A 15,434-nucleotide genomic window follows, 5' to 3' on the forward strand; every position below is an offset into this window, starting at 1 on the left:
AAGGTCCCTTCAACCCACACCATGCTATGATTCTATGATTCAAAAATAATAAAAATCTAATGTTTTCAAGTATGATTAGTTAAAATTACTTGTACTGCTATGGGGGGAAGTATTACTTTTGAATGTCAGAAAATATACAGTGAATGCCTGTACATGTATATGGATTAAATGTATGTGTTAACAGATTAAAGATTTATGAAAGCTGATTTGTTTATTTTTGTATTTCAAAATGGAGAGCAATGTAACAGGCAGTAAACATCCCTAGTATTATTTCCATTTAAATCAAAAGCCTGAAAGCCATTATTTGGCATAATGCATACTAATAAAGAAATCCAGTGACACAGGAAATAAGTATTTGATTTCAAGAATAATTGTCTAGCCTACATTTGCAGAAAATAATAGAATTCTCTATATCCCTTACTTGCCTATGGAATTGGAGCTTGTGTGGCTCCTGGGGACAGGGTGCAAGGTTTCAGAAATAGGTGGTCTGGCCATTTCTCACCTCTACTTGCACTCCTTCCCCAAACAAGTATATCATCCACTGCATTTTCAGACACTTGGCAAAGGAGTAAACACAGGGAGTCTTTTTCTCCTTAAGCTTCCCTTCCTGATGGGTCACACTGGAAGAAGGGTTGTCTGAAATCCCTGGGGTGCATAAAAGACTTCTTAGGTATCACTGGTGGTTTGAGCAGCTGTATGCATGCACACATTTCATGGTGCTACACAAGGTCCTGTGTGGGCAGGACTTTGGCACTTCAGTGCATGGAGTAGGCAGAAAACAAAAAAGCAATGGGCTACCCTGCAGGTCAGTGCAGATACTGGACTCCCATACAAGGCCACACCAGTTTCTCAGTGTTGTCATCTCATAAACAGCCTGATTGTAAACTACAAAATTATTCCCACTTTTTTTCCTTGTCTAGTAACACATTTATGAAGTGCAACTGAAAAACAGATATTGGGCTAACATATAATTAATCAATTACTGTGATTATACATTTTATGGTCTAAAAATGAATGTTTATTAATTTATCTGCACAAGAGCAGTCCCTGAATCTAATCATACATGGCCTCTGCTATTCTTAGACTATATGCCTAGGGCAGATTCTCATCAGGATATAAAAATTTAGCTTACCAATGGACTTTGTGCTTGAACATTGCTGCACCATTATACTTGCTCTGCTTTAAGTGTTTTAAGAATTAATCTCAAGGAAGCATACAAGTAGAGAAATGAGCAAGTGAAGAGTTAATGAAAACAAGTCAATGAAAATATCTGGTAGTGGTGCTTAAACTACAAATGCTGATAGTATCTCAGCATTGAGGAAATTAAGAATAAGGAGCAGGAAGACAACCACTGACTACAGTGAACCCAAATGTAAAGGGCAGTAATCTAACCAGAGAGCTAGTACCACATCCTGCCTGATCCTCAGTGCAAATGAAAAGTATTCTGTTAAAAGGACATTAACTACAAAAACAGCTGCCAAGTACATCTGTGCACATATATACATATCCCTGTAGGTATACATACAATTACCTGAAAGAGTAATAAGTACCCTAAAATGTTCTAATATGTGCAATGCTTCATGTTTTGGGTTTTCTCTAGAGCTATCTGTTGAGATGTACCATGCACTTGTCTCCCCATATACACAGGTTTCTTTACAGGAAACCTTTCTTTTCCAGGTGCACCTACATAGGCATGGCCACGGTGGTTCTCTCTAACCTGGCCTTTTGTCCCAACAAGTGCTCTGATGGATCATTTCATCAATACAAATTCATAACATAATAATGAAGTCTTTTTAATGAAATTCAGTTTCCTGTAGTGTAGTTAATCCTGCCTTTTTGAATGTTAATACGAAATAAAAGAGGGTCTCTCAACATAAGTAAGCAGATGAAAAAATAAGTTAATGTTTTGGGTATAGGAAAACACTGTAAGGAAAGCTGAATTTTTGTCCCACCATGTATTAACTAAAAGTACTTGTTACTCACAGTGTCAGCTAGCAAATCATCAGAGTCCTTGTAAAAGTAAAATATATATGGATAGATTTTCACTGTGAAATTCATTAAATTAATAAGGCTGCCCCACTGAGAGCCAGGGTAGATGAAAGGGTGGGGAGTGCAGGGGAGATTCCTCCTCAGAAAGGAGGAGGATATGGTAAGAGATGTTGGAACATCAGGTGATGCTTTGCCAATCTGAGTACTCATTGCAATAAAAGATTTCATTCTTAGCTGCTATTTGAAAAATGTGGATTTATTTTACAGTGAAAAAAGTACATTTGCACTCCTTATCACAAAAGCTGAATGATCAAGGCTCTACACAAGGATAGACCTGTGAGCCATTTCCTAACAACCAGCAGCATCTAAGGAAGAGCCCTTTACTCACATCTAGCCCAGATAAATTGTGGATGCCCCATTCCCGGCAGCATTCCAGCCAGGCTGGATGGGGCTCTGAGCAGCCTGGTCTAGTGAGAGGTGCCCATGGCAGGGCTTGGAACCAGATGATATTAAAAGTTCCCTTCCAAGCCAAACCATTCTGTGATTCTATGATCTTCAATTCCAGTGTTTGTACGGTATTAACTGGATTACGGTGTCATACGAGAATGTTCATCAGAGGCCAAAATGACAATCAATGTTTATTGTTTTTCTTGGAGGAGGACAAGACATAGGTGCAAGCACTTCAAACATTAAAACCCCAAACAACAACTGGGTAGGAAGGTAGAAAACACAGGGCTGAAAAGAAACCTCACTGGTTTCCCGTAATTTTCCGCTGTTACAAGCACTTGTTTCCGAAGGAATCTGGTTTTTCCGCACTGGTGCGTGGCACGAAAGGCTAAAATTGCCCAGGACGCAGACGCTGAGGCCGCGCTCCCCCGCGGCCCGGGGCCGCCCCGGCCGGGAGCCCCGCACCCGCGGCACGGAGCCGCCGCTCCCACAGCGGGCACGCCCCGCGCATGCGCGCTGCGGGTCTCCTTGGCGCTGCGCGGAGGAGGGCGAGCCCAGGCCTCAAGGAGAGGGATCGGGAGAAGGAAAAGCAGCAGGAGCGGGGATCGGCGCTCCCGCCGCCGCCGCCATGCTCCTGTGCGCTGCCCTGCGCGCCGCGGCCGCACGCTCGGTAAGGGCTCCCTGCCCCCGCCGGCCGCGAACCGGAGAGGCCGCGGGAGAGCGGGGAGGCCGCGGCGGGGCGCGGGGAAGGGGGCCTGGGGGAAGGGAGGTGCCAGGAATCCAAACCTGTGCACCACGGACCCACAGTCCCGGCTCCTCTGCAAAGACAGCCTGACCAGCTCAGCCTTTCTAGCAGCAGATCACGCAGTCGCACCTGTAGTGTCACAGGATGGCTGCAGCCTTTCCCTGTCATATGACCTGTGCCATCCCTGGCAGCGTTCAGGGCCAGGTTGCATGGGTCTCTGAGCAGCCTGGTCTAGTGCAAGGTGTGCCCGCCCATGGCAGGGGGTTGGAACGAGATGATCTTTAAGGTCCCTTCCAACCCAAACCATTCTGTGGTTCTGCTTTAAGAAATCTCGAAATTGCTCAAGAATTACGTATAAAAATAAACGTAATTTAATATAAAATTAATTTTAATAGAATTAATACTTACGGTAAAATTATCAAGTCTTCGTAATACCGGCCAGAATCTCGAAATCTTGATCTGTTCTGGCATGTGAGAGAGTACAGAGAATCATTGAACAGAACTTGTGTATGGGTTTGTGTTCTGTTGACACTTCAAGTTTGGGTTTACATTTGTCCTCTTATGCCAGCTCTCAATGTTCGGTTTGATAAAAGCTGAAGAAGCATGTAAGTGCTTACTGGAGAAGAACTTCAGTAGTAATGGTGGTTTCTGCAAACTTTAAAGCATATAGGATATAAAGTCACAAATTGGGAAATTCTTCATCAAATGTTGGATGAGAATTTGTGTTCAAGGCACTTAAATTAAGCAGTAGCAGAGTTAAATCCTTTCGTTTCTACATTGTTTGGACTGGTCAAGGTGGGAGTCAAGAGATTTGTTCTCCTAAAGAGCCCTTCACAGTCTCTTCTTGACTTACTTTAAATTATTAGTGCTGGCAGTAGAATTAGTGGTTTACAGTTAGAATGGAAATCAGACTGGTTCTGAAAGCAGCCACCAGCAGTATGTGAATTATTAGCACTATATTTTGCCTGCAGGTAAGGCAGATCCGATACTTGCATGGAACGGCAGAGCGGAATGCCACTGGAGCCTTATTTGTGGTAAGTAATCTGCTTTACTGCAAGGAGGATAGGTCAGAAGAGTTTGACTCTTTTTCAAAGAGTCAAATCTGCCTAAAAGCTTCTGATGGGCAGAATTTTGCTATACAAACCCACTGGCATTTACAAAGAAGAGGGTTTTTTTCAGTAGAACCTTTTACTAGAATTGTAATGGAGTATCAAAAGGTTTTATTTTAGTTTTTGGCCCTTGTGTTTGTTGCCTTCTGTAGTCAAAATTCTCAGTAATTTTTATGTGATTTTAGATGAGACTTTGCTTAAACTTTATTTCATTATAAACCAGTTCTTGTTTCCTTTATTTATTTTAGTTAAGTTTGTAATTGAATCTTGTTAAACTTTTTGCAGGTGCAGTTTCTTGATTTCTGAAATTTGCTGCAGAATTACCCTTGGGCTCAGGTTCTAGCTGTGTTTACAGGAGTTGGAAAGTACAGTTCTTGTTCATGTTCTGTGTGATACAGCATGTCGTACAGTGACTTATAACTGAGGCCATTAGGCACTGTCATGAAAGGTATAAACAGTAGCAGTGATTGCAGAAAGTAAAAAGCCCTTGAATTTAAGTGTGTGAAGCAGCTGTGTTGTCTGTCTGCCTCTGAAGACAACCTGAAGCATCTCAAGAGAGTGTGTATTTTGTCCCATTCTGCTCCATACAGAGCTTTAGCTGGTCTGCAGTTTAACAGCTGAATAATTTGGCATTTTCCCAACCCTTGGTAAAAATCAGCCCTTGACGAGAGAGTTGACCACTGTTGAAAACAGGTGCTCAGGATTTTTGGACACGTTGTTGTTGTCCTTGCCTTTCTGCAGCTGTCTCTACAGCTTTAATCATAAAATGAAGTTAATCAGATCACGGTATATGCTTTGAATACTTTTCCAGAAATCTGAGCAGGAATTGGTGATTTACAGGGTGAGAGCTGGTGTTCAAGGAATAGAGGAAATGGTGTAGTCTGGCAATTTAGGAAACTTCAAGTGTAGTTGGAGGTTGGTGAAGACAGGCAAAAGGTGTCTTTGGCACCCTAATGATTGTTGATGTCTGAAAAATAAAGCTAGATAGCTTTGTAGGTTCTCCAGGCATTTTTTTAAGATTTATGTAATTTTGTCAATTATTTGCTGCAGGGAGGAGCCTGATAACAGAGAAAGGGAAGTAGAAAAGCTGAGTGTTTTGTAGATGTTTATTTAGTAGCATTATTGATGACAATTATCCCGCAGCAGAATTTTTGCTAGAGGAGCACAGGAACTTGGTTCTGTGGGGGGTTGGTTTTTTCTTGTTTTTTTTTTTCTCAGTTGTTTTTTAACGGGGTAATATTTGTTCTTCCCTGAAGTAAAGGTAATGGGAAGAAGACAGTTGGATGTCACTGTATGTGTGTGTAATTGTTTGCCCTAACTAAATTTCAGATGTTACTTAAAGTGGCAAATTTCAGGGGAAACCTGTGCTGCTGGTTTGAGATGAAGGCATTATTTTAATCAACACCAGATGTTCATATACAATCAGCAAATGGGACTTCCCCTGGATTTCTCTAGAGGAATAAAAAATTTTTGAAGTCTTTTTTTTTTAATATTACAAGCAGAGGAAGTGTCAAAAGTTTGTTTAAAAACTGCTTGTGGAGGAATAATGGACTTACCACACAGTAACTGTAACCTGTTGTGATGGTCCTCTTTTTATGGTCCAAAGCTTACTGCTGCTTCTTCTTGCACTTTTCATGTATAAAATCTGTATGTGAGCAAGGGAAATGCATGCAGTGTATTTGTGCTGTAACAGCAGGGGACAGGCTAGCAAGGGACCTAGCTGTCATAAAATCCAGTATTAAAAGGCATTTCTATTTGCATGCCTATGCTTCCCTTTGCAAACATGTTACATGTTAGCAGAAACACACAGAGGTAAGAGACCTTCTACTGAAATGCCTTTGTATTCTGAAATACCCAGAAAGAGCCTTTCTCCCAGCCATTAAATTCAACCAGGTGCCAGCACAGGCACCTACATCGCACTTCCAGTGAGAGGATGCCAACTACAAAATCAGATAGATTGCTTGCCTGTAGGAATGTAAGAGCAATGCTCCAAATCTGTAATTTCTCATGACTAGAGAAGGCCTGATTCCAGAGACATTTATTATGATTACCTTTCTTCATTGAAACATGGTTTCTCTATACTTGACTTTCACCTGGTTTTAGCCTTCTTAACAGCTAAAACGTAGCTCTTCTAGTTTGTTGTTTTCAATACATGGACCGAGTTTCCTTAACACATCAACAGCCCTGATGGGGGCTTTGTCATAGGGCTGCACAGGGGGTTCAGCACAAAAGGTTAAAGAATTGCTGTATTCATGTTTTAGTTACTGTTTTAGTGAAGTTGGTCAGTGAAATACTTGGGTTTGAGCCCATTTCCACCATTCTTAAAGTAAGAGGGGTTTATGTCTTGAGTTCTGTTGGAGTAGTGAATGTAGGGTACTTTCCCTTTAGAGGAGGAGTAATACTTTTTTTTCAGTGCTGATTTGATACGGATTCTGAGCAGGTTCTTGCCCTAAATATCTCCCCTGCAGACCACCCAATTCTCTCATTTTGGTTTATGGTGCTTTGGACTGGTGTTTACCATAGGGCATAGGTCAAGTTTCAGGTCAACTTCTTTGCAGTATACATGGAAACTAAATTATTCTAATTATTCTGTTTTAATTCTTGAGTGCCCTTTAATAATTTTCTGTGTCAAGAAAGATAGATGATTATATCACTGGGAAAAAAGAAATAATAAAATGGCCCAGGCTGGTATAGCAAAAAGAATGTGAGGTGACCATTCAGTAGCCTTAGTGCCTTCCATGAGAGTGCACTGGCATCTGGGAGTGCCTTCCATGGGAGTGCACAAAGGCTTGGGTAGCCTTTGCAGTGAAGGTGTTCCCACTTAAATAGGCTCTCTTCTGCAGTAGAAATGTGATACAGTCAATGTATGAACAGAATGAAAACTTCAGGTAAGACTTTGGGAAATTGAGGAGCATGAGAAGAGACTTGGAAAAATGCATGGATAGTGTTCGACCTTCCTTTTCAACAAATTTCTGTAGTTGGTAAAGACTTAATTGTCTTAGTTTGTGTATGGAGGAAGTCTTAATGTATTAGTTTCTTTTCATGAGCATATGAGAAAAGAATGGGACTGTTAGAGAAGAGAAGGCTTGGATCTTATCAATGTCTACAAATACCTGAGGGGAGGGTGCAAAGAGAACAGAGCCAGGCTCATTTCAGTGGTGCCCAGTGACAGGACCAGAGGCAATGGCCTCAGAGAACATCAGGAAACACTTCTTCACTGTGAGGGTGACAGAGCACTGGCACAGGTTGCCCAAAGAGATTGTGGAGTCTCCATTATTGGATATACTCAGAAGAAGCCATCTGGACACAGTCCTGGGCAAGCAGCTCTGGGAGTCCCTGCTTGAACAGGGGTGTTTGACCCAGATGACTTCCAGAGGTCCCTTCCAGCTTCAACCGCTCTGTGATCTAACATAGTACTCTTTCCAATACTGTGTCCTTATTTCTGATCTTGCTCTCCAGAATCTGTATCCTGAGAAACCATGGAAATGCAGCTGTGTCATTTAGGAGCATGTCAGTGCACGCAAGTCTCAGATAAGTGGCACATTGTCAGACAAATGTAAGACTAGGGAACAAATGATAAATTCCTAACTGCTCGGGAGTCCTAGAACTGTGTAAGCTCTTGATGAAAACTATCAAACTCTCCATGGCACAGAATTAGATGAAGCCATTTCAGGAAAATGGAAAACATAAAAGGTGGCACAATCTTATTTATTGCTCACCTCTGCTGTAGGCTTTACAACATATTGTGAAACCTTGCTACAGCTGTATCTATATCTTCCAATATAAAGTCTTTATTATCCCTCTTCACATGTAGGGCATTTAAGGATATCAGTTGGGAGATGATACATTGAAAAGAACTGCTGCTCTAGAAAAAGAGGGAGATATGAATAAATCAAATACATTTATTTGCAAAAGAAATTGAGATGAAGGACAATTGTTAACTGTCAAGTAGCTACAGAAGACAGAATAATAGCAAAATAGGCATGCAGACTTGAGAAGGAAAAGCTAAGTTATGGAAATACTTATCATGAATTGTGGAATTGATCTGTGGAGCTAAGACATGTAAAGGTCTGTAGGGAAAAAAATAATAAAAGTTGTACAGTATTTCCAATCAGTTTTTCCTCCATCAGCCTCTTTTTGAGAGCTTTCATTAAAATTGGTAGAAAACCAAGACTACATATGAGTCATCAAATCCTTTATCTGGAAGGGTCAGTCTAAAATAATGGGAATTGTGTTCCTAAAAGCCCTTTTATGTTATTTTGTAAATCACACAATTAGCAAGATATTAACACTTAATAAAATATTAGCATGTTAGAAGGGAATCAGTCGTCTTTCTGTAATTCCTGTTCTTATAGGAGAGTCGTCCTTGGTGGAGAAGCATTTATCACCTGTAGTTTTATATTGGCCTTGAAACTGTGGTGAGGGCATAATGCTTTCAAATTGATGGTGGCAGTCATATTATCTGCTTTGGGATATAGATGGGATAAGCAAAGGTAATCCCTGGACAGACCAGCAGATGTAATTGAAGTATTTGCCCTTGCAATATTTCCATATTAAAATGTCTAAATCCAAGAATAGCTATGGACCACACGTGTTCTAAGTTCTTCGCTGATGATAACACAATTCAGTATGCAAGTGTCTTGCAATGCTAAGGTTTTTCATGAAATCCTTTGCTACTTAGTAAGAAGAGTGTAGTGTGGTAACTGCAAAATCACCCTCAGTTACTGCAGGAAATGATCAAAGTCAAACTCAGTGGAGGGGGCTGCTTTGTTCTAAATACACTTTTAAAGCTTTTATTGTTAGCTAGTTATGGATTACTTTTAACATCAAGCCTCAAATATAGCTTGTACTTTCTCACAAACTTTCCATTTAATTTGAAACTTTCTCAATTTGAAAACTATATAAAGTTGGGAATTAAACTTAATTATAGGTATTTAAAGGAAACCAAAATGAGCTGCTTAGAGACAGCTAAAAATTTTATGCAGAAACATTTTCTGGTGGAAAAGTATTTTCATCAGAACTAAGATTTTATTATAGGAAAATGTTACTTTTTTCAAGACCTCCAAATTTGTATTTTCTGAAGATAGAAGAACTAATTTAAATTTGATGTTTCCCTAGAAGACCACCTTAAAAATAAGTTGTTAGAATACTTTATTTTGGAAATACTAATTCAAAATTCTGCTTCTTCCATTTTGATTCAGATTTGTATATAAAATGAAAATGTTGAAATCCATTACAAATCAAAATAATACGTTAAAATAGATCAAGAACGTGTTTGAATGTGCAAATGTTTTAATTCTATAGCAAACTTCTTGATGAATTCTGAAGTTTTTTAAAATCAATGTTTCATGGTAAAAGGCAAAATGGACTGTTGTTTCAGTCTCTTGTTTATTAAGGTATTAACCAGAGTGTTTTTACTCTACCTATTGTACATTTGAACATAACTGTCAAACTGTATTAACAGTGTTAAAAATATGTATTTAGATAACAACACCATGCATTTTCCCAGTATATAATTTCATGTATTTCTCCATAAAGCATTTTTTAATAGAAAGTAACAGGAATAGGTAATGATTTTTAAGAGTAATGAAATAATTATCAATATTTTTGATAGCTTTCCCAAATATATTTAATCACTTTAGTACTATGAAATTTTTATCTGGAATGTATCGCTTTTATTCCAGCAGCTCAGTTGTAACTGTCTATTGAGAGGTATTTTACAACAGTAAATGTGTCCTGAATAATTTCCCAACAACCAGTTTTTACACATTTTTCTTCTTCTTTTCCTGAAGCATAGAGATAGTCCTGAAAACAATCCAGATACTCCATTTGAGTTCACACCTGAAAACCTAAAGGTATGCAGACAAAAAAAAAATTTTCAATACACAGACTTTGTCTTTAGATGAGTACTGATTTGTTTTCCTTCTTTCCCTTTAAAAAGCGAATAGAAGCGATCATAAACAACTACCCAGAGGGACACAAGTCTGCAGCTGTCATGGCAGTACTGGATTTGGCCCAAAGACAGCATGGATGGCTGCCCATATCAGCTATGAACAAGGTATTTAGAACTTAATTATCCTTCAAGCATAATTTTACTGTTTTCTTTCAATATCTTACTAGAGTATTAGCATTAATTAATCAAAGCTTACTAACGTGGGAATTTACATGTGGCACTGTATTGTGAGAATTCCCTATGAGACTACATTTTTAAAAATTAAAGGGAAAACTAATGCAGAAAACTCGGGGCTCTGTTTACATAATACTAGCCCATTGCTTGAAACTACAGACAGAACAACACAAAAATTAAATAAAACCTGTTCAGATAGGCTCTTCTCCCAGAATGATTCTAAAATTAGGAACAGAAACTTGATTTTGTTTACTGCTGAATTTGGGAAAATAAAAAAAAGAAGGTAATGTCAGTGGAGTTTTCTTCCTTCTAGATTAATGTCACATCACATAATGCCTGGATTATACTTAATCTCTAGGCCTGTAAGGACTCTGCAGAGCAGTGTTAGTGTAGTGATGTCAGGAGTGTTGGGTAACACCTCACAGCCAACACCTGAAGACTTGTCAGGTTAATTATTAAAATTGTTACAAAATAAGCAGGCAAACAACCACACTGCTTCAAAGTGAGAGGCCGCAGGACAGTAACCAAATACCAAGAAATAAAAAAATCTGGTTTGTATTCATATGAATAAATCTGTTGTACTTTGTGTTACAATCTGGCATATCATCAATTTTAAAGTCTGTAGTTTTAAATTCAACTAAAGGTGAGGAATGGGAGCATTAGAGAAATTACTGAAGGAGTTAAATGAGCATTTAAAGAAGGCAACTTAGGTCTGCTAGTTTGTACAGCATAACATAAAGCCACAAAGCTCCTTTAATGCTTTCAGTGTATTTTTGTTTATTTAAGTTTCATGTTAATATTATGTTTAAAATGATCTTAAGGCTTTTAAGTGAACAAATATTTTCCATGATTTGTTATTTGCCTGCTATAGAAACTGGAACATAAAACAGTTACACTATTGAAACCAGAGCCAGTTCTCAACTTGCGCAGTTTGCCAAGGTTCCAGGTTAATGAGGTCAGGGATACTTGCACCAGAGCTGGCTCCTTGCAGATCATGCTTCACTCCCTACTTATTAGCTGTGACAGATGTAGCCCTGGTGCGTCACAGAACCTGAGGGAGACCTGCTCTATATGAATTAGATGAGCATAATACCACCTTACAAGTATTCCTTACCAAAAGGCTTACACGGATTAGTGTGGGCAGGCTCATACGGGTTTGTTCATTCACGCAGCCCAAGTGCAGTGTGAGCTGGAGCTGAGGAGGAAAGCCCAAACCCAGCTGACTCCTCGCATCCCCTTGTGTCTGCCAGTAGATGCTGCAGGGGAGCTGACTCGCTCCTCGCCATGCTGATCCATTAGTGGAGTTTGTGCTCGAGCGGGGTGACACCAGTCAGAGTAACTCAGGTGTCCAGTCTTGGCACTTGGAATATGTTTGTGCTTTGATACCCACCCCCACCCTCTTACTTATCTGTCACTGCAAACAGGACAGGTGACTTTACTGAAATGGTTTGCTAAATGCCTTTACTGCTGCCCTCTGAGAACTCAATATAGCATGTTTTGCCCTTGTCACAGGTTGCTGAAGTTTTAGAAATGCCTCCCATGAGAGTCTATGAAGTAGCAACCTTCTACACCATGTACAATCGCAAACCTGTTGGGAAATACCACATTCAGGTCTGTACCACCACGCCGTGCATGCTGCGAGACTCTGACAGCATTTTAGAAGCCATTAAGAAGAAACTTGGTACGACACAAATTTGTAATATACTTTTTGTATTTTCTTTTTACCTTTGTTTAATGATACTGAAGTAAAATTCTTCATATGGTGGAAGAAACTAGCCTTGTTCGACTTCGTAAGGTTCACATGGGCCCACCTCTTTAGCCTGTCAAGGTCCCTCTGGATAACATGATGTTAACATAATTTAGGAATTCTCAATGGAAAAGTCAATTCAGAATGGTTCATGGGATGTAACACTCAGGGTTTTGTGTGTGAGTTGGGGTTTTTTTCCTCCTTTTTGGGTGGTTATGGGGAGAAGAGAGGGTAAGATCAGCAACTAACAACTCTTCCCCTTCTGTGAAAAGCTGTGTTAACTTTTTCTAAGAACCAGTGGTAAGAGCTGCAGAACAGCTGCCTATTATCTGTCATTTCTTATATTCTGTTGTCTGAAAAAGGCATATTTAGATGCAATGTCTTGTTACTGCAAAGATAACTTAATTTCAACTGAAACTCTCAGCTTGAGAAATAAACCAGTAAGGATGATTCTGTAGTTTTTACCGAGACAGGCCTTACAACTTTCATTACTTCCCACCCCTTCCTGCTAATAAATGGAGGAAGACTGCTTTTCAGCATTCTGCCTTCCATGGAGTATTTTGTAGAGGTCAGACTCTGAGATGTTACTTGGACTAATCTGCCTCTGGGGAAGGTCTGTATCTAGCAGTAGAGCAGTTACATGCCATGGATGCTATGTATACAGTTCAGTAAATCATCCTTTGTGTATAAACTTGGAAGTTGTTTATGAATTTGTAGCTAACAATGCTTGGATCTTAGTTAATTTCAGAATACTCAACCCTGTATATTAATGGCTTTTCTATCAGCACATGAAAGCTATGTTTCCCTATTTTTCCATTTAATTGTGTTGATTACTAAAAATGTTCTTGAGTAGATCTGTTGTGTTGCTTAGGATTGTCATTTTGTGGTTATTTTTTAATGAATCATACCTGTAAACAAAGTCTCAAAAATGTATCCAAAAATTGACTTAATGGTTTATTAGAACCTTCTGTTTAATGGAAACATTTTGGACTCATTTAAGGGGGTTTAACTTTGCAAATGCTTTTAAGGCCAAAATACAGTGTCCTTGGGGTACTTAGAGTCATGCTTTATTACTCTTGTTCATAACCATTACTGAGCCTAATTAATTTATTGGTTTAGGTATTAAAGTTGGGGAAACAACACCTGATAAGCTCTTCACACTGATAGAAGTGGAATGTTTAGGTGCTTGTGTAAATGCACCAATGGTACAAATAAATGACAATTACTATGTAAGTACTATATTTCCCTTTTAAAATACTAAGCTTCTTTGCTGGCTTACCTGTGTTTTCCATCTGTTCCAAATTCTGAAGTTGTGGTCAGTTTTCTAATTCCTGTCAGCAGGGACAACTTATTATTTACACCATCTCTTAGTTTCTTGGCCTCTTCCTAGAACACTTCATTTGTATCAGGTGTATCAGTGTATTTTTCACTTCAGTTACTGTCTTGATTATACAAGAAGAGTGATGCATTTTTGTGATTGTGGTCTGCCCATAAATCTGGAATTTTTAATAGGTATTTGATAAGCTTTTGAAAGCACTTTAAAGCTTTCAAAAGTCTGTTGGAAAGTATGGACTAATTTAAGAAGTGCTGCCTTGAACTGTACCCAAAATTTTTTTGTTGCAGCCGACACCATTCTGCAGTATGTGTCATGGCATGTGTGTAGTGGGTGGGCAGAGATCCAGCTCCCTAATACCAGGAAGCTGAAAACACATCCTTGTACATGGCCTGCATCAACATTGTTTAACATAATTTCTGCAACTACACATGAAACAAAAATCTCAACATTAAAGTATATGTGCAGTATATGTCAGTATATGTCAATTTTAATAGGTATTTGATAAGCTTTTGAAAGCACTTTAAAGCTTTCAAAAGTCTGTTGGAAAGTATGGACTAATTTAAGAAGTGCTGCCTTGAACTGTACCCAAAATTTTGGTTACATTAAAATGACAGTAGACTTTTCAATTTTCCTCATTCTTTAAGCCAGTATGTGTGTTAATGGATAGGATCAAAGTTACCAGTGATAGGGTCACACTGAAGAGTCACTGATTTGATAAATTTGAAGTGCTGCAGTTAGCGTAACTGATAACTCTTTCAGCTTTGTCAATGATTTAATTTTTTTTTTACAGGAAGATTTGACACCCAAAGACATTGAAGACATAATTGATGAGCTTAAGGCGGGAAAAGTTCCCAAACCAGGCCCAAGGTATGCTATATTTATAATATAGTATGTAATACCCTGTATTTATAAACTATATATATTATATTGGTCACCTACACGAACAATGCTGCTTTTGAGAAACTAAATTACTTTTCCAGTGATTTGAGTTCACAGCCTACCACTAAAAAGCATTAATTAATTTACTGAACAGAAGTGCATGCATTCAAAGCCAAAACAAACTGGAAAGAACTGAGAATTTGCATGTTCTTAATGACTGACCAGAGGAGCATGAAATGTGAAAACATGAATTCTGATTTGTCTTAGTACTTAATAGGTGAATGACGTCACCTGTTGGAATTTTTGTCTAGATCATTTAAACCAACAAATTCCTGTTGGTTGGTTGGTTTGTTGGTTGTGTTTTTTCTGATTTCTGACAAAAACCAGAGATCGTAAGTTTGTGAGAGGGTTGTTATTGCTGAACTTTTCTTACCTGTCATTTCCCACTGTTCTTTGTTAGCCCACCTAAGCTTGTGTCAATGGGGAAATTAATTTGACTTGGGTGTTACCTATTCCTATTGTTTCTATAAAGATGTTTTGAATACAAGAACAATAATCTTAAAATGGTTATACTTTCAAAAAAAAACACAGGGAAGCATCTGTAAAAAACTATGATTGATAAAATTTGATGCTGCCTGGCCAACCTATAAATGAATATAAAAGAAAACAAGTACTCCTAGCTTGCTTTTCAGTTATGAAATTATTTGTCACTACTTGAATTTGGAATCCTTTCACTTTAACAGCTCCATCACACTTTTTTTGAAGGTTGAATGGGAAGAACAAAAACCAGTGGCTTCAGCCTTAAGTCAGATTGGTACTGTCTTCTATCCAATGATTAAGCAGAATCTGAGGTTTTATCAATACCAGCAATGGATAAAACTGCTTTCATTTTTCAGGAGTGGACGTTTTTCTTGTGAGCCAGCTGGTGGCCTTACTTCTCTGACTGAACCACCCAAAGGACCAGGTTTTGGAGTTCGAGATGACCTCTAAGGATTTTTGTAATATAAGATGAACTGTCTGAAAAGAATAAAGTATCTTCAATCTCAGTAAAATTA

The 15,434-nt window shown here is 38.8% G+C and overlaps 1 protein-coding gene across 1 annotated transcript; it reads left to right on the forward strand.

The window, feature by feature from the left end:
- The first annotated feature begins 2,943 nt into the window (after positions 1-2,943).
- NDUFV2 (NADH:ubiquinone oxidoreductase core subunit V2) lies at positions 2,944-15,434 on the forward strand. The gene is made up of 8 exons (XM_042031311.1): positions 2,944-3,106; positions 4,153-4,215; positions 10,083-10,145; positions 10,232-10,348; positions 11,930-12,098; positions 13,284-13,393; positions 14,291-14,367; positions 15,276-15,434. The coding sequence occupies exons 1-8, from the start codon at positions 3,065-3,067 to the stop codon at positions 15,367-15,369; spliced, it is 735 nt and encodes a 244-aa protein (XP_041887245.1). The 5' UTR covers positions 2,944-3,064; the 3' UTR covers positions 15,370-15,434.

Source organism: Corvus kubaryi, unplaced genomic scaffold (assembly GCF_017639235.1).
Source record: "Corvus kubaryi isolate FWS band 111438036 unplaced genomic scaffold, C.kubaryi_AGA036_p1.0 132, whole genome shotgun sequence".
In the NCBI taxonomy this organism is placed as follows: domain Eukaryota; kingdom Metazoa; phylum Chordata; class Aves; order Passeriformes; family Corvidae; genus Corvus; species Corvus kubaryi.